We start from the raw sequence: 23,899 nt of genomic DNA on the forward strand, positions 1-23,899 counted from the left end.
CCCTCGCGCCCCCACACCCCCCGCCGAGAGCCGGGCATCTCCAGGGCACTTCTCTCCCTGAGGCTGCGGGGCTGGTGGAACCGTCTCAGTTCCTGTTTGACTTCTCAGGAGTGGAGGACGGAGGACACTGTTGATCATCCCCTCCCCCCACCTTTCTGGAATGTTCCCCTTCCATGGCTCATAATAGAAACTGAAGAGCAGGGACACCTGGGTGGCTCTGTGGCTGAGTGCCTGCCTTCGGCCCAGGTCGTGACCCAGGGTCCCGGGGCCATCCCCCATTGGCTCCCTGCTGCTTCTCCCTCTTCTGGGTCCCTGCCTCTCTCTCTCTGTCTCATGAATAAAATAAAATCTTTAAAACCAAAGCTGAAGAGCCGTCTAGTAAGCTGAGCTCAATAACCCCGTTCAGTGGGCGAGCTGCGCGCCATGCAGACCCAGGGGTGGAGACGCGCCAGCCAAGCGGGTGGCCGGGCAGGGAACAGAGGGAGCAGAGGCTGCTGGGCGGTGGGGGTACTGTGGGGGTACAGTGGGGGGAAGGAAGGAGGCGCTGCCACTGGCAGGTGGCAGTGCCGGGGCCCAGTGGTGGTGCCCTGGGGGCGAAGGCGCCTTCTGGCTGGGCATCCGGGGGGCTCCCACATCAGGGGTGGTTCAGTGAGGTGTGACACGCCAGTGTAGACTTGGGGGGGCGCAGGGAGGCAGGGCCCACCCGGCTGCTGGGTCGTGAGGTGGGACTGGGCAGCTCTAGGGCCCGTGCAGCCTGGGCTCCCTGTGATCTGCGCATGGGTCCCCGCACAGGGGCAGGGTCTGCGGAGCCCCGTGCTGCACCCAGGGGCACCCGACCACCTGCAGCGCCACCAGCGTCTATATTTAGGCGAAGGAAGGAAGGAAGGGAAGGCAGGCGGCCGTCAGGCTTCCCAGGGGGCGCGGGCGTGTGGGCACGGGGGCAGTCGGGGGGAGCCCAGGGCCCCGACCCCAGGTGCGGCTTGCAGGGAGAGGGGGGCGACACGCTGCCGGCTCCGGGTGCCTCCCATGGGCAGGGCTGGCTCAGCGGCCATGCAGGAGGCCCCCTGGGGGTGCGGGGGGGGGCGGGGAGGGAGGTGCACTAATGGGTTAGGGGCCTGCTGGGTAGGTGTGGTCCCTCCCCTGGGTGGGGGGCTGGGGGGCACCCAGGGGGCAGAGGTCGAGCTGCAGGAAGCCTGCCCTGCGGGCAGGGGCAGGAGGGGGACATGGAGAGAAGGGCAGGAACAGGCCACACGGGCTCCAGGTCAGGAGTTTTATTGCTGACATGCAGGAAGAGTCCCCATGTAGTACAAAAATAGGTCTTTATACAAACTTTTTTGTGGCTTTTTGTTTCGTTTTGTTTCTTTACAACAGGACCTCTCAGTGTGTGACACCCGGTGAAGACAGGCCCGACCTCCTGTTTGCTTTGCCGCAGGTGTAGGGTCAGAGCGGGCCGACGTGGGGCGCAGCGCCCGAGCCCTGCAGACCCCCGCGCGGACCCCCGAGGGTATTGCTCTGAGAAGGAGGGGGAAGGCCACCCGTGGCCGCGGGGCGGGCACAGCTGAGACCTCAGGGAGGACAGCGGGCTGAGCCCCGGCCACACTGTGCTTTACTCCCTCGGGAGACTTCTTTTTGAAATAAATATAGAAAAGAGGACACCCCGGCCCCCGCGGCCCGGCACCCTGGCTCCCCGCGGCCGCCGCCGCTGCCAGGCCGCGCGTGGTGCTCCGGACAGTGAGCGCTGGGCTCAGGGGGGCTCCCGCGGCCCCACTGAGGCAGAGGCATGAGGTGCCCACGTGCTGGGATGGGGGCACGGGGAGGAAGGGGCATGGGCAGCCCTGCTACTGCTGGCAAGAGGTGGCCCCATTTTTTCAGATGGGGAAACTGAGGCACAAGGAGGTTTGGGAACTTGCCCAAGTCACTCACAGTGAGTCAGCTTTTGGGGAGGGGGCAGCTTGCACTCTGGGAAACTAGGTCACACAGGCCTCGGTCGCCTCCCCACCGGGGAGCAAGGACAGACAGGAAGGGGCTGAGGGCCCAGGGCTGCCTGGAGGGGAACACTCAGCCTCTCCAGGGGCGCCGGGGGGGTCTGCTCGGCACCGGGTAAGGCCAAGTCCAGTGAGGGAGGGGGGCGGGGGGCGCATTCTGGTGAGAACAGTGTTTCTGGCAAGACCGGCATCCACTTCAAAATCTCGGCTCGAAAAGGGCAGCGGGGCTGTTCTCAAGCCAGGAGTCCTCCCCGACAGCCCCACGGCCCCGAGGAAGGGCCCTGGCCAGGCTCTGCCGGGGGGACCCCACATCCACAAGGCGGCAAGAATGGGGGGTGTTGCCCAGCCTTCGGTGAACCCGGGGCGCCCCGCAGCCTCCACCCCCACCACCCCCCAGGCACCCCTTTCACATCTTTGTTAACATCACCTCGGTACCGCGGCGTGGGGTGCAGAAAGAAACCAGGGTTAATGCGAGGGGACAGCACCTCAGAGAAGCCCCTGAGATGGGAGAAGGAGAGCCAGGTCTAGGAGGGCCTCCCCATCACCAGAGGCAGGAGGGCCTGGTGCTCTGGAGCCGGGGGGGCCCGATGTGGGCACTAGGGGCAGGGGGTGGCTGCGGGCCCAGCCACCTGGAGATGGGAAGAAGTTGGCTTCAGTACAAAAATAAATATATTTGAATTCTGCTTAAGATGAGGTGAAGTCTTCCAAAGCTCGGACTGCGGGGGGCACGGGGAGGCCCCTGGGGCTGGGCGCGGGGCGGGGTCCTTCGGGGCCAGCAGGCAGCCGGTCAGCTTATCGGTGAGCCCCAGCGGCTGGGCCCTCCTCCCGCTCAAGACCGCGGGGTAAAGCCGGAGGTAGATTAAAACGTCATGATTAAAAGCAGATTAGTTATCTAGGCTTCTCAGATTAAAAAACCAAACAATCAAGCAATCATTGCCCAAGTAGCTTCGTGGTACGTCCGCTGACCCGGCATGTGACCTGCGCTGTCCCTGCACTGTCCCTGCCCCAACCGTCGGGGGTGGGGGGGGTGGGGGCCGCTACCTGGAGGCTGGAGGAGGTGGCGGGCGGCCCAGGAGACAGGGCTACTTGCGCAGGTAGCGCTGCGCCAGGATGGCCGCATCCAAGGGGTTCATGGGCTGCGCGTCGTGGCCGAGCCGCCGCACCGGGGGCACGCTGCCCAACTGCCGCTTGGGCCCCCAGCTCCGGGCCTCGTGCACTGAGCTCTTCTCCTCGGCCAGCAGCAGCTGCTGCCGCATGTAGTTCTCAAACTCGTACTGGGAGCACTCCTCCGTCACCTTCGCCTGGGGGGGAGGGGGGAGGACACAGAGGGGGAGGGGAGATGAGAGAGAAGAGGGGAAGGGGGAAGGGAAGGAGGGAAGAAGGGAAGGAAGGAGGGGGAGGGGAAGGAGGAGAGGAAGGAGGGTGGGGGAGGGAGAGAAAAGAGGGGGAGGGAAGGGAAGAGCGGGGAACCAGCAGTTAGGTGGTGGGTGGGTGGGCGGGCTCCAGAGGCCAGTGGCCCAGAGCGAGGGCCCCCAGCCCCACAGCCAGCAGAGACCTAGTGCGGGCTGCTCCGCTGACCACAGGCCTGGGATGGCGCGCACCCCCCTCCTGAGCACTGGCCCTGAGGGAGGCCACAGGACCTGGAAGCCTTGGCTCCCTGGGCGGGGAGGGGGGGCAGTCATCTCCCCTGGGCCGGGGCAGGGTGGGTGGGGGGTGGCAAGCAGACCAGGGAGCTGGCGCAGGTGTGCTCACCGCGGGGCAGCAGGCCTGGGCGCTGACCTGGGAACGTGGGGGCACCTCCCTGAACCTGTCTCCTAGGGAAGGGAGTGGGGGCACCAGGGGGGCCTCCTGCTCCCACCTGCCCCGGGCTGGGGAGGCGTCCCTCCAGCCTCCTCCCGGTTCGCGGAAGCCCTGCCCTCCAGGGGGCGCCGTGAGATCACCAGCCAGCGGCTGCCCCCACCCTAGGCCGGCACTTTCTCCGGGGCAGGGAGCAAGAAACGAGAGAAAACTGGGAGAAAATGAATCATCTGGAAAAGGACGAGCAGAAAGGCTGAAAGCACCCCAGTGAGTCAGAGGCAGGGCGAGGTGGCTGTTAAGGGGCCAGGCCAAGGCAGGAAGCAGCAGCTGGGAGGGGGCCCCCAGCACCCCCAGGCCCCCTCAGCACCCTGAGCCCCCAGTCCAGCCGCCCCCACTCACCTCCTGGGAGCTGTCGGTGCCACTCATCTGGTCATCGATGTCGGGAACCACCTGCAGAGGCCCACTCAGCGACGACAAGGACTGCCTGCGGGAGGCAGAGAGTCAGGCCGCCCCCGGCCCCGGACAGGAGCCCCAGGACAGGAGCCCCGCGCTGCCCTGGGGTCCAGCAAGCCCCCTCCTGACAGGAATGACTCAGTTTTCTCATCTGATGATGGGGACGTTTCTACCTCGTGGACTGTGGTGAGAGAATGCCAGCCCCACCGTGGGCATCGACTGGCACACGCGGTGCGCGACCCTGAGTTCTCACCATCTCGCCCGTGGAGAAACCTGGGAATTGTGGAGTCTGTCTGGCAAAGGAAGAGTCGGACCCCAGACCGCTTCCTGGGTGGGATGGGCACAGGCGGGACCCAGCCTTCCGCCCAGCCCAGCACCCGCCCGCTCACCACGACGCGATGATGGCACTGAGGGCCTCCAGGACGTCGGCAGCAGCCAGGCGCTGCTGGGGGTCGAGGACCAGCAGTTTCCGGATGAGACACACGGTGTTCTCGGAAACCCGGCCGTCCCTGAGGTGGGAGAGGCACGGGCTCAGGGGCTGCGGGCTCTCCCCGGCCCCCCTGCCCACCCCCCTCTGCTGCATCCACCCCTGCGGGGAGCGGGACTCACTCGGGGATGGTGTACTCGGCCGCCTTGATCTTGCGGAAGAGCTCCTGCGGGATGCTGTCGTAGAAGGGGAACTGGCCGTAGAGCATGGTGAAGAGCACCACGCCCAGGGCCCACATGTCGCTTGGCTTGCCCCGGTACGGCCGGCCTGTGGGGCGCACGGACACACGCACACTCAGTGGGCCGGGAAGAGCGAGGCCCCGGGGTCCCCTCGGCTGCCTGCCCACAGGACCCCCTGCCTCGTCCTCCTGCCCCGCTTCCGCCCGGGATGATGCCCCATCGCAGAGGGACCATGGAGGAGAAGGGTCCTTGGCCTCGTGCAGGCTGGCCACCTGCACGCCAGCCCTGCTTCGCCACACATGAGCCCTGCGCACTGGACCTGCGCCTGTGGCCCCAGCGGCCGGCAGGCAGCTCGTGGAGCCGGTGCCAGGAGCGTGTATGGAACTGAAGAGCTAACTGGCTCTGGAGCACTCAGCCACCCCTGCCACTGTCACTGTCCCCTCGCCCCCAGGGCCTCAGCCCAGTCTCTGCTGCCTCGCATCTCCCCCACTGGAGGGAAGTTCTCAGAAGCAGGTGCCTCTCTGCTGGGCGCCCTGCCGGGCCAGGGCAGCCTGGCCTCAGTATTTGCAGCAGGAAGGACCACCCACGGCCGACACCCCACGCTAGTTTCTTCCCCTCCAGATCGGGGGGCAGCCTGCATGTAGCCAGGCAGCCACGCTGGGACAGCACCCATCTCGTTACGTGCCCACCCAACTCCAATTAGATCTTTTCTGTTTTTCCGAAATGAGGCACAGGAATGGGAGTTGTCCAGGGCCGCATGGCTGAGTGGGGCAGCCCTGCTCCTCCCACCCCCAGGGCACCGTCCCTCTATCCATTTGTGCTAGGGCTCCTCGGGCACGCCGGCCCCTGCCCAACCCGTTCCCACAAGCAAAGTGGAGCAGCTCAGCCCCTTCGAAGTTGCCCGCCCGGCCGGCCCCCGAGCCACAGGTGTCTGGCCTGGCAGCAGATGCAGCAGCGGCCAGGTCCCAGGACGTGACCCACTCGTGTGGGGCAGATGCTGCTGGGCACTGGGCAGGGCCTGGATACCAGGATCCCTCCTGTGGGCCCCAAAGCCGCCTGGGTGGCCCCAGATGCCCTTGGGGTGGGGGTGCCTGTTCTGAAGGGCTCTCCAGGCCCACTGGAGGTCAAGCCGCTTGACCAGTGGGTGTGCACAGCACATGGGCGTGGACGTTTTGCTACAGGCCTTAGCCGGTGCTTCCAGAAGGTGTCTCGGGCCGCCTTCACCTAGCCTACGACGTCCTCTGTGACACGGGGCCGGGACGTTGACCTCACAGGGCTGCTTGGGGCGAGAGCTGCCTTTTGCCCCGGCTGGTACAATAGGCCATGTTGTGCAGCTGACCCCACGGGCAGCCCCACTCTCCTGGACCCTGCTCCACCACGTGGGGTCATCGACAGAGCCCACTCTGTTGGCTCCAGGGGTTCCTGCCGAGATGCCCAGGACAGACCAGGGGCCACGTCCTGCAGCCTGAGCCCCAGGACGCCTGCCCTGACCTGGATGGGGGACTAACAGCCCCCTCCAGCAGATAAGCCCCCCGGGACCTCGGCCTGCGCAGGCCATCCCGCCTGAGCGCTTTGAGCCTTCCTTTCTGCACTGGTAATGCCAGCTAGCTAATTAGCCAGACAGCAGGTCAAAGGCCTTTCCAACCGACAGGACCTCATGAAGCGGAGGCTGTTACCATCCCTGTTTTATAGATGTGAAACTGCAGACCCAGAGAAGTCACTAACTTTTTTGAGGACACGGTTATTAAGCAGACTATAAACTCTATGCGGGCAAGGTCCTGTTTGCCTTTCACGGCTCCACCCCAACACCTGAGGTTGTGTTTGGCGCACAGAATAACCAAAGTGGCAGACCTTGGCTCAGAGCCCGCACAGCGGGACTTGTCACTTATCATCCCGCTGCAACCTCGTAACCATGTGGGGAGGTGGCCACGCGTCTGCTGTTAACCCGTGAGGCAGTGGGTTCCTCTGTTTCAGCCTCTAAGACTGGCCTGAGTCTGGAGGAGCCAAAGACAGGCCACAGGCAGCAGCAGGAAGAGCACGGGGAGGCTCCCCGAGCCTGGCGTCCCAAGGCGCCTGACCAGAGCCAGCCCAGGCACCACCAGCTCACACAGTCACGGTCCCCATCCACAGGCCTGGGCTGGGGGAGGAGCCTCTGTCACCCACAGGGATGCTTTGGGTAGTCTGTGGAGGGGTTCCTGGCTGGGCTGGTCCCTGGGGAGCTGGGGTGCAGCCCCGGCACCTGGATCCCTCTCGCAGAGGCCACAGTGACTCCAGTCCTGGGGAGTGGCCCCACCTCAAGGGGTGGCAAAGGCGCTGAGTGACAGCAGCCTGCTCCCCCCAGGGCTGTGCTGCCTCTGTGTGCAGGGGTGCAGGAGTACGTGCTGGGGATGGTGGCAGATGTAAAGCCCTCGGCCCCCTAAGGATCAGGACAGAAATACCCAATTTGGCAAAAGACAGGGAGAGGAAAAAGCATCCTGGGGAACTGCCAGGACATGGGCTTGGGCGGGAGGCGGCCTGGGCTGAGCCTTTATTCTCAGGTTTACTATCAGTTAGGACTTTGGGGTTTTGTTGTTATTTTATAAAAGATTTTATTTATTTATCTGAGAGAGAGCAAGCAAGCGTGGGGAGGGGATCGGGGCAGAGGGAGAGGGAGAAGCAGGCCTATGCGGGACTCGATCCCAGGACCCTGGGATCATGACCTGGGCCGAAGGCAGATGCTTAACCACTGAGCCACCCGGGCATCCTCAGCTATGGTGAGAGATTTGATCTGTCCCAGCCTTGCTTTGCTCACTTGCACCCAAGGGACTTCAGGTCTACCTCAAGGGTGTCCCGCGCTCTGCCCAGAGCGGGGACTCAGCATGCGCATCCCTGGGTGAGCCATACAGCTGCTCCCCCCACCTCATCGTCAGCCCGCCGCCCGTGGAGGCAGCCACGTCTGTCTGCCTGCTCACTGCTGTATTCGAAGTGCCTAGAACAGGGCCTTCTACGCGGTATCCCTTGGTAAATCCAGGCAGGAGGGAGGGAAGAGACGTTCTCAACGGGGCTTCCCTGGGCCTTGCTGGCCTGGCCGCTGCCCACCCTGTGGCTCCCCTGCACCAGGCTCCCTCCTCGAGCGCCCAGCCTGGCCACACCCTTGTCCAGTCCTTATCTGTCCTGCCAATCACAGCTCAAATGTCACTTCCTCAGGAAAGTCCTTCAAGTGCCCATTGTTCACACCACAAAAATACTGTCAGAGAGGCCCAGCCCGCACCGGTGTGAGGAGGACCTCCGTTCCCCAAAAGACCCCAGATTCTGCACACAGAGGGACGGCGCTGGTCTAGACCAGCCCTGCAGGCCCGTACCCAGGCCAGGCCTGCCCCGGACACACTCCGCCCAGCAAGTGAACCGCTGGGGGCCCGCCGCACCTACCGCTCAGCACGTCTGGGCTGATGTAGGCAGGGCTCCCCCTCTGGTCCTTCAGAAGGTCCCCCTCACTCACGAGATGCTTCCCGAGGCAGAAGTTGGTGATGGTTATCCGATGCGTCCTGGGGGGGTGGGGAGAGAATGAACAAACCGCACATCTGCACCCGTGGGCGCCCAGCTGCCCCCCATCTTGCCCAGGGAACAAAGGGATCACCCCCACTTCCCTTTCTGCTCCCCGGCTCCCGCTGCCTGCCCTGTGGCTGACGCCGGCCACCCTCGGCTGCCACCACTCTTGGTTGCCGCCAGCTGAGCTGTCCCCTCAGCACCTGGGGTCGGAGGAACCTCAGTCACTCAAGAGGGGCTCCCGGAACCTGCCGTCCTGGCTGAGCCTCGGGGCCATGGCTTAGGACGCAGAACAATGTGCAGAGATTTCCCAAAACCACCTCGCAGAACACCTATGTTTGGAATGACCAGAGACCTAGCTCGGTCCCTCCCTGACCTACAAGGAAAGTCAGCCCAGCAGGGCTCCGGGGCCCACACGTGGGAGTCGCTTTTGTCCCCCTCGGCCGATGGCTTTGGCCATCACCCTCGTCGCTGGCAGGCAGCGTCCTGGACTAGAAACAAATGCTTAGGGCACCTAGCGGGTGCGGGCCCTGCCCTCCGTGTCTGATGCGGGCTGTCCGCGTTTGCCCTCATGGACCCAGGAGGGCGGCTTTCTGGTGGCCCTGTTTTCACAGTGATGGGTTCAGGGACAGAGAAATGGAGAGACTCGCTCAGGGCCCCACAGCCAGTGAGCAGGATCTAGGCTCGGTCAGTGCCCAGCCCCTGAAGGTCCCTTCGGCTCCAGCGAAGCCAACTCCGCCCTGCGCTTCAGACTCTCCTGGCCCAGGAGGCCGGAGACTCCCCCATCTGAGAGTCACGGTGCGCGCGGCTTAGGGCTCCGATCCTTTCATGCAGCTCACAACGTGCACAAGAGGAAGCGGCCCAGGGTGGATGCCTTACTCCATACCGGACGGGGTGGGCGGCAGGGGGCAAGGCCCTCTGGGGAGGGCGGGGGCCACCCACCAGGCTGCGTGTCATGTCAGCTGGTGTCAGCTGGCCAGGCAGAGAAGCAGGAGGATGGCGGGAAGGCAGCCCCGCGAGGGGCCTCTCACCGCCTCCCCCGGCTGAGGCGCAGGGTGAAGAGGGGGTCGGCACGGCGGCGCGGGCTGTAGGGCCAAGCGTGGAATTCCCCAGGAGCCGTGACCAACGGGCTCCGCGAGCCCATCAGCTATGTCGGGGAATTCTGCTGGCAGAGGGCTTGGTGCGAAACAAAGGTTAGTCTGTCCTGTGCATTCCGAACGGAAACTCGACTGGCTCTGCACACAGGCCTGCCCTGTCAGATGCCAGTCTGCCCGGTGGCCCCAGGGCAGCGGGGGCCTAAGCAGGCAGGCAAGGGGCCTGGCCGAGGACAGCACGGCGAGAAGCCACGTTCCGGCTCCGAGCCGCCCGGATCACCACCCTGAGTGTGGGACTGCGCATCTGCAAGGCCCCACTGGGCGGAGGCATGGCACCCTCGGCGCCCTCCCCAACTCCCCGCCTCGGACGGCTGCCACAGCTGGCAGGGTGTCCCGTGGCGCTTCCCGGGGTGCAGGACCCTGGCAGGGGACGGTCACGGCGGGGTCCCGTGGGCTGGGGACTTGGATTCCCAGGTTCCAGACCCAGCTCGGCCATCCCTTGGCCTGTGACCGCGGGCACCTTATTTAATCTCTTATTAAACCTGTTTCCCCATCTGTCAGAGAATATCAACACTCAACATCTGGGACTGTGTGAGGATGTGACAGGAAGATGACCCCAGGGAAGGCAGGGCCGGGGCCGGGCAACTGGTGACTGATGGCTAACCCCACATCTGGGGGCGGGGAGTGGGAGTCCCCAAGAGACCCCATTGAGGGCGGTGGCCACAGGCCCCAGAGCATGCAGCGTGGGCTCTGCTTCCCTCCCGTCAGCTGTACTGCCGGCCTTGTGGTCCAGGGCACTGTGTGTGGCCAGGCGGTGGGGCCTGGATGGCGAGGCTTGGGTGGCAGGGCCTGGGCGGCGGGGCCTGGGTGGCGGGGCCAGGGCAGTGGGGCCTGGGTGGCGGGGCCAGGGGAGCAGGGCTGGGGCAGTAGGGCCTGGGCAGTAGGGTCTGGGTGGCAGGGCCTAGGCAGTGGGGACTGGGCAGTAGGGTCTGGGCGGCAGGGCCTGGGCAGTGGGGCCTGGGCAGCGGGGCCAGGGGAGCGGGACTGGGGCAGTAGGGCCTGGGCGGCAGGGCTTGGGGAGCAGGGTTGGGGCAGTAGGGCCTGGGCGGCGGGGCTGGGGGAGCGGGGCTGGAGCAGTAGGGCCTGGGCGGCGGGGCCTGGGCAGTGGGGCCTGGGTGGCAGGGCCTGGGCGGCGGGGCCAAGGACCCTGGATGCTGTCCCACAGGAAACCCACGCGGTCAGCTCCAAGACCTCCCGAAGCTTGGCTCCGCTCCCCTGCCCAGCCACTACCCCCCAAGTCGGCGGTGGCGCCCAGAGCCCCGGGAGCCCCAGACACCCCGGCTGGTCCTGGCGGCAGGGGGCAAGGGCAGCGGGGGTGAAGGGAGGTGGTTCTGCGTCAGCACGATCCACTCCACATGAGTCACTGGTTAGTTATGGCCCTTTGGGCAACCAGCGTTTTTCTCCTTTTCTAGGAACTTGGTGTGCAACTTGCTTACCCAAAAAGAAAGAAGGAAGGAGAAAGAACCCACAGGAGACCTCACATAACCCCAACAGGGTATTTCACATTTTAACCCTTGCCGTTTCTCCCCAGCAGGGCGAACTCCAGGAGAGCGGCCTTGCAGACACACCTCCCCGTGTCCTCCCGGGCCGTTTCGTTCCCCGAGGGGCAGAGGCGGCCCTGCAGCTGGACTCGGCCTGGCGGGGGCTGGAGCGCCACCAGGCAGGCCTCCACCTCTGCAGGGGTGCGAGCACGGAGGGAGGGGGTGTGACGCGGTGTGACGTGGGCGGCGGGGCCTGTGCCCCCACCTGGAGCTCCTGGGAGTCATGCGAAAGGGGTCAGAACCTCCGTCTATCCCAAGACCCAAGAGAGGGGATCATCCGATGAGAGGCCATGCAGCGAGACACGGGGTTTGAGTGGGGTTCTGGTGTTCCTCAATCCGAGGAACACCTCCGTGGGCACACCCGCAGACACACGGGCATGCACACGCAGACCCCGAAGCTGCGGGAGCAACACTGTCGTTATTCAAGAGCCGTCTGACTTCCCGACTCTACTCCCAGAGCAGGATGGCCTGGAGGAATGAGGGGAGCAGCCCCGCCACGGGCACCCGGAGGCCTGGGGTCCTTCTGGGGTCAGCGGCGCACAGGTGTGCTCCCACAGCCACCGTCAGGCTGCTCCGTGCGGAAGGCTGGAGAGGACCTGGGCTCCGCAGCCAGATGCGCTAAGGTGGTCCAACAATAGGCCCCCGTGTGAGCCCTGGGCCTGCCGACGAGAGCAGGATGGTCCCGGGCCAACGTCCCACAGGAGGCCAGGGAAGACGGCAGGCTCCCGGAGCAGGCAGGGGCACAGAGCTGTAGCTCAGGGCTGCAGCCGAGGCCCCCTGCACCCCTGGGCGCAACCCTGGGGCCCTCACCTGCCACCCAACCCCCACAGGCCTCGTCTCCCAGGAAGCGGGCCACGGGCCTTGCAGCAAGGGGCGCACGTGGGTGGGCCCAGCCTCGGAGGCGGTTCCACATCTCAGGCCACTGTCTGCAGGGAGGCTTAATCGCCTCCACTGCCACGAGGAGATGCAATCTCGGGGAAGCACTGGCTTCTGCAGCAGCCCCTCAATATGCGGCAGCCTCTCAATACGCAGCAGCCCCTCGATTCGCAGCAGTCCCTCGATTCACGGCAGCCCCTCAATACGCAGCAGCCCCTCAATACGCGGAGGAGCCAGCCAACCAGCACACGCTCTAGTCAATTCCCCTGGCCTCCAGGGAAATGAGGATGCTGGGCTCTGAGCCAGGTCTAACCCCAACTCCTGCTCCTGCCCGGCCTCCCCAGCTCCCTCCCTTGGCCTCAAGGGTTCACAGCCCTGAACTTTGGCTTCCTTCCCTCCTCCCCATGGAGCAGGACGGGATCAGGTTTTCAGGGCTTCACTTTCTCCAGCTGGCAAATCTTGACTCACCCTTCAGGGAACTGACTCAGATGGCCAGTCTCTGCCCTCACCCGCGGGCCCCCAGCCAGGGCTTTCTGGTCGACACCCCGTCGCACGGGGGCTCTGGGAGACTGTGTCCGCAGCACAGGTGCCAGGTGGTGTTGGCAGGAGGGCGGGGATGGGCCGAGCTGCTGGGTGGGGCGGCACCCTCCCCCTGGCATCTCAGGCTGGCCCCCCACACCCTCCCCAGGGCCTAGCTCCCTGCAGCTGCTTCTCCTCCCAGGCCCCTCCTGAGCCGGTGCCACATCATGGAGCAAGTCACTACCACACCACTTCTGCCGTGAGATGGGGGCCTGCCCTCCGCGAGCCCTTGGACCCACTTCTACACCTGGAGGCGAGGGGCTGGCAAGGGTGAGCGGGCCAGGGACGGGGGTTGGCGGCGAGCCCGTCCCAGCTCTGCATCCTAGGGTCGTGGGGGTGCCTGCTGGCTGTCCTGGGCCCCCTCCCCTGGGGGGGTGGTGACCTGACTGTCTGAGGGTGCTAGGGTGAGCCGCCCAGAGCCCCTCCAAGATCAATGCACTGTCTCCCTCGTGTCACACTGATGGCTTCTGACCCCTCGCAGCCGCACCCTTTTCCAGGAAGCCTCCTTAGCCACAGGAAGCTGCCCTGGCCAAGACTACCCCACCCTGGCCCGGGCACAGCCTGCAGTCTGAGGCTGGTTGCAGTGGGGGGCCAGGGCCATGAGCCCCATTTGCCTCAATCTGGGACATGTGAAGGGCCCTCTGGCTCTCAGGTTTCCAGACCGAGGCCCCACTGTGGCTGCCCCACAGCTGCACTTCTCCCTTGGCCCGATCCCACCCTTCTCCCTGACAGCATTTCCTGGTCAACCTTTTCTTTCTTTTTTTTCTTTTTTTAAAGATTTTACGTATTTATTCATGAGAGACAGAGAGAGAGAGAGGCAGAGACACAAGCAGAGAGAGAAGGGGGCTCTGTGCAGGGAGCCCGACGTGGGACTCGATCCCAGGACCCTGGGGTCATGCCCTGAGCCCAAGGCAGACGCTCAACCACGGAGCCACCCAGGTGCCCATGGTCAACCTTCTGCACACACACCTCAGAGTCTGGTTCCTGGAACCCGACCTCTGACGAGGCCTCATTTTGCTCACCCATCATTCCTTCACTCACTGAGCCCCCACCAGACACATCAAATGAGTGGCCCAAGGAGGGTCTCTGGAATCCTTCCCAGAGCTCCCTTTCTGCGGCCTGCGACCTTTAGGACTCCCCTTCTCCTTCTTCTTTTTCTAAATAGGCTCCTCACCCAGCATGGCACCCGACGTGGAGCATGAACTCATGACCCTGAGATCACAACGCGAGCCGAGCTCAAGAGTCAGACACTCAACTGACAGAGCCACTCAGAAGGCTCTAAGATGCCCCTTCTAAGCAAGCACTCTATTCCCATGCGGCAAAGGGCAGAGGCAGGCATCCCATCCCCCACCCCTGGGATTTCCGGGGGACCTGGGGGCGCTGGGTAGTTGTGGCAGGTAGCCTGTGCCAGCCCCGAGGTTACATCGTCGAAGAGACTCTTACCTTTTATTGAGCACCATGTTCCCAAGCTTCAGGTCCCTGTGCACGATGTTTTTCTGGAAGAGCAACAGGCACATGGTTTGGACCGGGGAGGACAGAGCCCGGGTGGGGCCCAACCTGTCGCAAATGGGCTCTCCGGATGTTTGGGAAGGCAGGGAAGGCTCTGTCTCATCGGCTCAGGCCTGGACTGGTCAGCCACCCGAGGCCTCCCCAACCACAGCTAGGGATGGGGCAACAGGTGAGCCCAGGAGGTCTCCGCCCCTCCCGGGGTGGCTTCCCCAGCTTTCTCCCCTCAGGGCAGCAGCTGGTGGGGAAAACCAGTCCTCACTCTGCCTCCAGCAAACATCCTGACAAAAAAGCCACTAGCATCTGCCTGGATCTGCTGTCAGAGAGGAACCGTCACAGCTCTGGTACCCAAGGAGTACAGGCTCTACCCAAGGAGCCCCGTGCCCAGAAGAGGCCCCGGTTCTCCTCCCCTGTACCTTGGGATGCCTGACACCCCAACCCTAGGAGGAGCTCAGAGACAGGCGGGGGCTGCCCCGAGGCCTCACCGTCATCCCCTCTGCTGGGAGGCTATGGGGCAGCCTCTGGACAGCCGGGCAGCTGCCTCCTGGGCCCTGCTGGGCCTCCTGGGCAGCCCTGTGCCTCAGGTTGCCCAGCTACTTTCCTGCAGGCTGCTGTGGCTGCGCAGCACACCAGGAGAGGTTGCGGGGCCGGAGCTGCTTGCACTGAGCAGCAGCACAAGGGTGGCCTTCCACGGCCGCAGGGCCTGGCGGCCTCTCTGTCACCGGGAGCCGGGACAGGCCAGCCAGCGGCGGAGGACGTGCAGAAGGGCAGACATCACCTGGTGCAGGGCCTCCACGACGCGCACCACGTCGTAAAAGATGACCACGGTCTCCCGCTCACTGAGCCGCTTCTCCTTGATGACATAGTGCTGCAGGTTGATCAGGTCGGCGGTCTTGTCGCTGAAGTCGTGGGCACAGAGGCAGTCGAGGACAAGGCAGATGCGCTTCTTCATCTTCTTAACCATCCGGCTGGATTCCGTGTCCTCAACGATTTCACAGGTGCGGTCCTGCGAGGCAGGGGGAAGACCAGGGCTTGGCTGTGGCCGGCGGTGCTGGGGGCTCAGGACGCCCCCCCCACCCCGGGAGTTGGAAGCCTGGGGCCTGGACCCGGGGTCCACTGCGGAACACCCCGCTTCCTCCGTGCCAGGGCCTGGCCCAGCCGGGGCCTCATGTTAAATGCCTCGTGATCTGGTCCTGATGCACGGGTTTTGGATTGGGGCTGAGCATGAAATGCCAAAGGGACCCCTGAGCCCAGGGTGCGGGTGGCAAGCCCAGGGCTTCCAGTCGTGACCCAGGTCCCGAGATAATAGAAGTCAGGTGTCCCATGGGTCCAAGACAACTGCTTTCACATGGACGCAGGACCCCTGGGCAGCCGCGAACCGTGGGTCTGTTGGGGTTCAGGCTCCGGCTTGTTCCAGCTGTGGGACAGGGGGCAGTTCACCTCACTTCTCTAAGTCTTTGGTCCCTCGTCCGTCAAAGGGAGCTAGCACCCTCCCTCACAGGCTGTCCAGAGAAGACAGCAACCCGTGCCTGTGCTCAGGATGTGGGTCCTGCCACCAGCATGTGCTGGACCCATTTTCCTTGCCAAAAAGATATTTCTTTTTCTTTTCTTTCTTTCATTCTTTTTTTTTCTTTCTTTTTTTTTTTAAGATTTTATTTATTTATTCATGAGAGACACACACAGAGAGAGAGGCAGAGACACAGGCAGAGGGAGGAACAGGCTCAATGCAGGGAGCATGATGTGGGACTTGATCCCCGGGACTCCAGGATCACGCCCTGGGCCAAAGGCAGGCGCTAAACCACTGAGCCACCCAGGGATCCCCATCTTTTTTTTTTTTTTTTTAAGATTTTTAAGAAAGTAATCTCTACACCAAATGTGGGGCCTAAACCTACAACCCCTACTGATGAGCCAGCTCAGGGAGATGCTCAGTGTCATCCCCAGCAGACCGACGCTTGGCTCTGGGGAATGCGGGGGGCTCTAACCACCCACGTTCTGTTATCCAAGATGATACGGGGGGGCGGGGGGCAAGCTCTGGCAGGCGTCAGAGATGAAGCACTGTGGACTCCCCATCACCTTCGGTGTGGTTTCACGTGGAAGGGAAACACTGATTCTCAGAGTTGCCTCTAATCTCACACCTAACTATAAAGCCCTTCGTAGGGCGTGTGGGGTCGGGGTGGGTTGGGTTGCATTTTCCCTCAATTTTACCAAAGAACTCAAGCTGATGGGCAGGTAAGTGCAATGAGCACGTATGGACAGCTCGGGCCGCGCACAGGCCTGCTCACCCTCCCAAGCACCCTGCGAGTGAGCGAGGCAGGCATCTGTCACTGCCTCCATTCTACGGATGAGGAACCTGAGGCCTGGGGACCGGACGTGACTTGCCCCACGTCACACAGCCTGAATCTGGGGCCGCTGGCGCTAAACCTCTGTGCCTCCTGAGTGCGGGTCCATCTGGCGAGAGTGGCCCTGGCCAGCAAGTTTAGCTGGGGGCCCCGTGGAAGCTCTGCTGGGGGCCTGAGCAGGAGGCCTCCCGGGCGCCCTGACGCGGGCCTTCCTCATTTCTGGAGACACAATGTCGGTTCAGCCCCAAGGAGGGCTCTTCAGGCTGGGAGTTATTCACTAGTGCCTTCCCTACGGGACCTGGGAATCCGGGCACACTGGGCAGGGGGCTCGGGGATACTTCTCAACAGCTGGTATGCCTGGGCAGGCCGTAGGATGGCTGGCACCCAAACCAGGGATCCACGGGTGGCCCTCAGGGCACGTCCCTCCTTATCACCCCTCCCACCCTGGCCTGGCCCACTCCTGACACGAAAGGAAAGGGCCCGGGGATTGACATAACGTCATGCTTTCTCCCTTTCTGAGGAAAGTAGGGCCCGGGCATTGACATAACGTCATGCTTTCCCCCTTTCTGAGGAAAGTGGCCCTGCCAAGAAAGGGGCACTCCCAGCAGGCCTGACCTCCAGCCCCCCACCCAGGAGGTCCTGGTGTACCCGGCATGCCGGGCGGGCTGCTGGAGGGACCCACCCCCCGGGGATGGCCCCTCTGCCACTCACCTGGAAGAGCCCGTGGTGGTGAACCACGCCGTCCTGCGTGTGGAGGAGGGAGAGCAGAGAGTACTCGGTGTGTAACAGCATCTTGCCTTGCCTCTCCTCCTGGCTCTCTATTCCTTGGTCCCCCCTCTCCTCAAGGGTGAGGATCTTTAGGGAGGCACACACGCAAAAAGACCAAAAAAAAAAAAAAAAAAAAATCCTGACTTTACAAAGCAGAATGACTAAAACAGGATGAGCCAGGGCGGCGGGAGGGGGGTGGTGCTCAGGTCTGGTATATGACACCTGCACGCACGCTCGCACAGGCACGCACAACGTGCAGGGCTTTTCTCAACGTGACAGCAGTGTGACTCTCGCTCATCGAGCTCTTGAAATCAGGCGTGTTCGCAGCGAGACTGCGTGAGCCCGAGCGAGCGCTTCCTGGGAAGAAATGCTGCTACTCTGGTTCGCAGGCGGTGTGGGTGTGAAGCTGGGGAGGGGAGAGCAGCCGGTGGCCACCCGGGGCGCCTCACTCACCTTCAGCTGATAGAAATCGTCTGTGCCGTCCTTCCTCGCCAAACACTGCACGATGCTGGGCACCGGGGAGTTGCCCAGGCGAGGGCCTACGGCACACAGAGCTGGGCTCACTTCTCCCCCCCGCGTCTCGTGGACTATGTGGTCTTTCTGCACCCCCCACAGCGGCTCACGGCCACCGAGCTGCCCCCACCCCCAGGTCTCCCGGGGGATCCCCACGGTCTCCCCTCCAAACACGGAGGAGTGTGCACGACCCCCCAAGGTCCTCAAACATCGGGGTCTCCGACAGGGGTGTGCACCGGCACCTGAGGAGCATGTGTTCACAGAAGGAGGCCCAGCGGCCACCTGGAGCCTGAGTCGGCACTTCCAGGGCGGGGCGGGGGGGGGGCGGGGGCGCTACAGCTTTGGTGAGACCCCCCGCAGCGTGGGGTGGCCGCCGGGCGCCCCTTGGACAGGCCGGGGAGCTTCTGTACTTTGGAGATGTCTATGCTCCTTGTCCCTTGCCAGTGTCCCACCCGGGGCTCAGAGCAGAAGTCACGTGAGGTCACTATGTCACTTCACGGTGCATCACAGCTCTTAACATACAGCCAAGGGCCGGTAGGACTTGGTTCCTGCCCACCTCCCTGGTTACGTCTCCCCCGTGGCCATGCTCCACGGGGCACCTGCGTACTAACTTGGGAAGCGCTTTCCTGCCTCTGGGCCTTCGCCTTTGCACTTCCTTCTGTGTGGAATGCTTTTCCCCTGCATTCCCCACGGCTGGCTGCTCTGCAGCTGTCAGCCCAAACCTCTGTCCTCGGACAGGCCTTCCTGGTCTCACATGGTCTTGTTTACCTCCTTCAAGGCCCTTACGGCCCTGCTGGTGACCCTGTGCGTTGTTTACCCTGTTCCTTTCCCCCACTAGCCTCTTAAGTTCTGTGCGGGCAGGAACTGGTCTGTCCCGTCCATGGCTGCACCCCTAGCGAACAGCCTAGGCCCGGTGCATGGCCGATGCCACCCTGTGTCCCTGAGTCTGAGACGCCGCCCCAGAGCAAAACTCACACCGGGTCTCCGGCTGATGGAAGGGTCAGGGTCCTCAGAGCCCACTTCACCCCTGCACCCTGAGCACAGCAACCCCGGTTCGTGGGGCCTCCAAGGCCTATGGCTCTTGTGGACCATGGGGCACACCCAACTCCACAGGATTTCTGTGCCTTATATAAGAAGTCTGGAGGGTTGCACCAGACGCCGGGTGGAATGAACTGTGCCCTCCAAGGATGGCCAGAGGAGTGCCTTGGATTCTGATGCAGCTCGTGTGCCTCCCCTGTGCGGCATGGGGGGCGGGTGCAAACGGGGTGCTCTGGGGGAAGAAACAGCCTAGCTCTCGGCTGGAGCTGGTCGGGGCTGGGGAGGCTACAGCAACAACGGCCGCTCGGGCGCAGCAGGACCTTGAGGCTTCAGGTCCCCCACGGGCACAGCGGGACCACACTCAGAGCAGCAGGGCTCAGGCCACCCCACACTGGGGGCTGTGGCACTCCCCCTGCACCTGCCCCCCGCGCCCCAGCCCCCGGAGGCTTACCCAGGATGAACGGTCCAGCTCTCTTTGCATTATTTCCGGAAATGCCACCTCCTAGAGCCTTGGCCCTGGCCGACGTTTCCCCAGCTCCTCTGTCCGATGCTCTCCGCTTCATTCTCAGCTCTAGATAAGAAGAGGAGGCCTCCTCACTGAGCAAGGCAGCAAGTTTCCCCACGCGAACCCAGCCTGCGAGCCTCTGACTTGGGGATGCGTCACACAGCTGTGGCTGCTGTTCTCCACCTCCCCCCACTCCCGGAGGAGCATCGAAGGTTCCCAGTGACAAAGAGCCACAGCTCCTTTCCTGGCATTAATCAGGGGCTCAGGGGCGGGGGGGCGTCCTTCCAGGCAGCATATACTGGCTACCGAGGTGGGCAGCCAGCCTGCGTTAACGGGGCCGGTCAAAGGCAGAGGGGACGACGCTGGCTTTGTGCAGAAGCAAACTGGGGTCCTCAAGGGACCACCCCAGAGACAGAGGAGACATGGCCAGGAAGCTGTTCCCAACGCGAGGCCTTCCCCCAAAGTACCTGCAGCTGCGTGGCCTGAAGTAGTGAATCCTGGGCCCTGTGCGCCCCCACTGATCCCTGGGGCACTGCGGGGAGGGGGCCGGGGACTTGTCTGCCCCCCGAGTGGGAGCGGATGGCTGCCTGAGGGTCTCCTCCCTCAAACTCCCCTGATGAACACCCATAAAGTGTCAGTGGGGGGGCGGATTTACTTTTTCTTCCCTTTCTCCTATTTTCAACTTTTTCTTTACTTTGAAAGAAGACACATTGTACATTTAAGAGCCGGTGAAAGGATGCTGATGGAGGTCACTGAGTGCCTGGGTCTCCCGGAAATCCCTGTCCCCTCCAGGGTTAAGATAAAAGATGGACACAGAAGCCAGGTTCTAAAACATAACCTCTGGATGTGGAGTAAATACGACAAGAGAGTTGCTCCTTTCAGCTGCCTACAATTCAGGGCTCGCAGAGGCCGTGTCCTGGATGTGGGGCAGGGACACGGAGGGACACAGAGGAGATACACACAGGGAAGGCAGAGGGCCACGGGGCTGCTGGGGGAAGGCCAGCTGCCCAGCCCTGAGGAGGGCCCTTGGGCTTCAGGCAGCTCAGGGAAAACTTCCCCGCGGAGGGGATGGTGGCGTGGGCCGGGGGAGGGGCAGGCCACTCCAGGCAGGAGGACCTGCTGAGCGAACCGTCACAGGGAAGCAAAGGCAAGTAAGCAACAATCTCCAAGGACTTTGTGTTGCTGGCAGGAACAGCACGAAGCAGGGAGGGGTGGCAAGACGTGACCCAGAGGGAGGGACAAGGGTGGGATATAGGGGACCTGATGGCCAAGTTAGGAGTGTAGCTTGGGGACACTGAACCATAAACTTCTATAATTTTTTTTCTTTGTACAGAAGTAACTAGCATTCCCTGCAGTAACATTAGAAAATGCAGATAAGCAAAAATAAGAACACAAGGTACCCATAATCTCAGCATTCAGATGTAGTCACTGTTAACATTCGGGCAGGCTTTCCTGTATGTCTACGTGTGCGCGCTTCTAGTGTTCATTATTACAAACATTTGGACCACACTGTGATACCATTTTGTAAGCTTCCTTTTCTCCCACCTAAAATACATGATGAGGGTGAATTTTATGGTAGGGGAAATATATCTCAGTAAGGCTGTAAAAAAAAAATCATTAACATCCCATCCCTACATGACAATATCCTGCAACATTACCTGAAATACCTACGCAGTCTCCCTGGTAAGAACAGATCATAATTTAATGGTCCACACACCTATCAGGGACACCCGGATTTTTTCTTTTTTTCATCCATCCATCCATTTTTTTTTTTTAAGTAGGTTCCATGCCCAGTGTGGGGCCCGATGTGGGGCTTGAACCCACGGCCCTGAGATCAAGGCCTGCGCTGAGATCAAGAGTCGGATGTTTAACTGACTGAGCCCCCAGGCACCCCTTTTCTATTCTTTATTAACTGTTACTCACAGACATCTTGACATACTTGTCTCCCTTCCTCAGGACAGATTCCAAGAAGGGAACCACCAGGTCAAATAGAACCCACACTTCCAAAGGTATCTGACATACACTGTGAAGCTGCGCTCAGAGAGGCTGTGCCCATTTATAACCCCTCTTCCTCATTTCTAGAAACTGCCAATTGATGGGTAATAAAAAGAATTATTGTGGTTTAAATACTCAATTCCTTCACTATTCATGATGCTGAACTTGTTTCACAGACTTACTGATTGTATATATTATTTCTCTATGAATTTCCAGTTTATTTATTATTTAAAAAAGATTTTATATATTCATGACACAGAGAGAGGCAGAGACACAGGCAGAGAGAGAAGCTGGCTCCATGCACAGGGAGCCCGACGTGGGATTCGATCCCGGGTCTCCAGGATAGCGCCCTGGGCCAAAAGCAGGCGCCAAACCGCTGTACCACCCAGGGATCCCCGGATGAAGATTTTCTTAATGTTTTAATATTTTGTTAATTTATTATTATTATTAAATGTATTATTATTATTTTGGGGAGGGGGATGGAGGGGCATAGGGAGAGAGAGAGAATCTTAAGCAGGTTCCACACCCAGAATGGAGCCTAACACAGGGCTCCATACAATCCTGAGATCATGACCTGAGCCAGAATCAAGAGTTGGATGCTGAGCAGCCCGGGTGGCTCAGTGGTTTAGCGCCGCCTTCAGCCCAGGGCCTGAGCCTGGAGACCTGGGATCAAGTCCCACATCAGGATCCCTGCACGGACCCTGCTTCTCCCTCTGCCTGTGTCTCTGCCTCTCTCTCTCTGTGTGTCTCTCATGAATAAATGAATAAAATCTTAAAAAAATAAAATAAAATAAAAAAATTAGAGTTGGATGCTCAACCGACTGAGCCACTGAGATATCCCCCTAATTTTTAAAAAAAATTATTTTTAAAAATAATGTCTACCCCCAAAGTGAGGCTTGAACCCATGACCCCGAGATCAAGAGTCACATGCTCTACTGACTGAGCCAGCCAGACACCCCAACATTTTGCTAATTAAAAAAAGGCTTAAGTGTTTACATCGTCAAATAGTTCTCTTTTCCTTTAGTTTTGCTGTTATTCTTGGGAGGTCGCCCTTCCTACTCTGAGACAGGTGCATATTCGCTAGTTAGCTGAAGTCCCCACGGGCTGCCATCCTGGCGCTCATCCTCAGGCCGGGAGATGGGCTCCGGCGGTGACACGGCAAGCAGGAGAGCCGGCCTGGCACACCTCCGTCCCATCTCCCAGGCTCGCCTCTTGTTGAGACCCCATGCGTTCTCAGAATCGTGCCCCCGAGTTCACCTGAGAGTAACGAGGACCTTGTCCCTCAGTTGGCGTGACAGGCCCCATGACTTCTGCCAAAGGGGCTTACGGCGGAAGCGGTTCAAAGTCATTCATACAAAAGCAGGGAAGAATAAAACTGCTTCTAGACAAATCTTAAGAAGCTGGGCAGCAATGTGTCCGGAACAGCGTTCCCTCCCTTTGCCTGCTTAGCTTCTACTCATCCTTCTCTATTTAAACATCCCCTCCTCAGAGCAGCCTGCCCTGATACCTCTCCCAGCGCTGGGTCCCAGTTACCCTCACTATCATGGAATTTCCACTCATAGCCCTTTCCGTGTTTTGTGACCATGTATTTGTGTGTTCACACGCTTAATGTCTTTCCCCACCACTAGACTAGAAGTCTCACGAGGAAAAAATATCATGTGTCTGAAGCCCCTGCACCCCCAGCTCCTGGCCCAGCAGGTGCTCCAGGAGCGGCTGGACGCCCCCAATCCGGGTGGCGGTGGTTCTCACCGAGTTGGCAGGCCTGGGCCCCTCCTGACACAGAAGCCAGTTTCTGACCCTGCTCGCCATCTTCCCTGGAGCACTACGCCCCCCTCGTGCTGGTTCCCTGGAGAGCACCACGGAGCCTCCAGCGTGTCTGTGTAGACGCTGCCTGGACGCCTCCGCACAGGCATGGTCTAGACAACAGTTTGTCGGGAGCAGCTGCAGCACAGACAATGAGTGGGCTCGGCCTGACCCCACCCACCCCACTCAGGATTCAGCTCAAGCAAATGGCTCGGGAACTGCTCCAAAATGTAGGCTGACAGAAGGATGGGAGCAGACAGGCAGGGAGAGGGAGAGATGCTGGCAGGGGAAGCGGTAGCGAGGCTGTCTCCCTTCCTGAACACGCAGGGCTGGGGGAGCAAAGGAAGCAGAGTGAAGAGGCAGGCCTGGCAAGTGGAAGCTGCTACAGGCTCGCCAGAGGTGTGAGCAGAGACAAACCCCCAGGGGACAGGCCCTCCTGCCCCCCACCCCCTGCTGACGCACAGGGAGGGGATGCCCCACCCTCAAACCATCCTGGAGGGTCCCCTTCCAGAGGCACACCTCTAAGTGGTCCCCTAGTGCTCCCACAGGGGAGGCTGCTTGGAGGGATCCCGGCCTCATGGTGAGACCTGCCAAGGAAAAGGTCTGGCTACCCTGGTCTAGGAGGCCTTGGGGCCAGGCCCCTCCAAACACACTGGTCCTCAGGCTGAGATGAAGGGCCCTGGCCCAGTCTGGCTACAGGGCAGCCATGTGCCTGGGTGTTTCCTGGGCCTCCAGCTCAGCTCTGCAGGAACTCAGCCATCCTGGCTTGGAAGTCTCTGGAGCTTTAATCTGTCAACTACTCCGTGTGCTACCCTCCTAAGTTAGCACCAGCTCCCTTAGAACCTGCACTCACCAG

At 61.7% G+C, this 23,899-nt stretch overlaps 1 protein-coding gene across 3 annotated transcripts in view; it reads right to left on the reverse strand.

Moving 5' to 3' along the window:
- Positions 1–1,256: 1,256 nt before the first annotated feature.
- Positions 1,257–23,899, reverse strand: part of STK40 (serine/threonine kinase 40) — a 39,582-nt gene continuing 16,939 nt past the window's right edge. For all 3 annotated transcript variants that reach the window (XM_041738467.1, XM_041738468.1, XM_041738470.1), the window contains 10 exons: positions 19,192–19,311; positions 17,643–17,728; positions 17,133–17,276; positions 14,861–15,088; positions 14,020–14,072; positions 8,310–8,425; positions 4,845–4,989; positions 4,625–4,744; positions 4,182–4,266; positions 1,257–3,286 (listed from right to left, as the gene is read on the reverse strand). In XM_041738467.1, the coding sequence (XP_041594401.1) occupies positions 3,068–3,286; positions 4,182–4,266; positions 4,625–4,744; positions 4,845–4,989; positions 8,310–8,425; positions 14,020–14,072; positions 14,861–15,088; positions 17,133–17,276; positions 17,643–17,728; positions 19,192–19,311 (1,316 nt within the window). In that variant the 3' untranslated portion in view covers positions 1,257–3,067. The remainder of the gene's footprint in view (positions 3,287–4,181; positions 4,267–4,624; positions 4,745–4,844; positions 4,990–8,309; positions 8,426–14,019; positions 14,073–14,860; positions 15,089–17,132; positions 17,277–17,642; positions 17,729–19,191; positions 19,312–23,899) is intronic.

The sequence above is a fragment of the Vulpes lagopus genome, chromosome 23 (genome assembly GCF_018345385.1).
Source record: "Vulpes lagopus strain Blue_001 chromosome 23, ASM1834538v1, whole genome shotgun sequence".
NCBI classification, from domain to species: Eukaryota; Metazoa; Chordata; class Mammalia; order Carnivora; family Canidae; genus Vulpes; species Vulpes lagopus.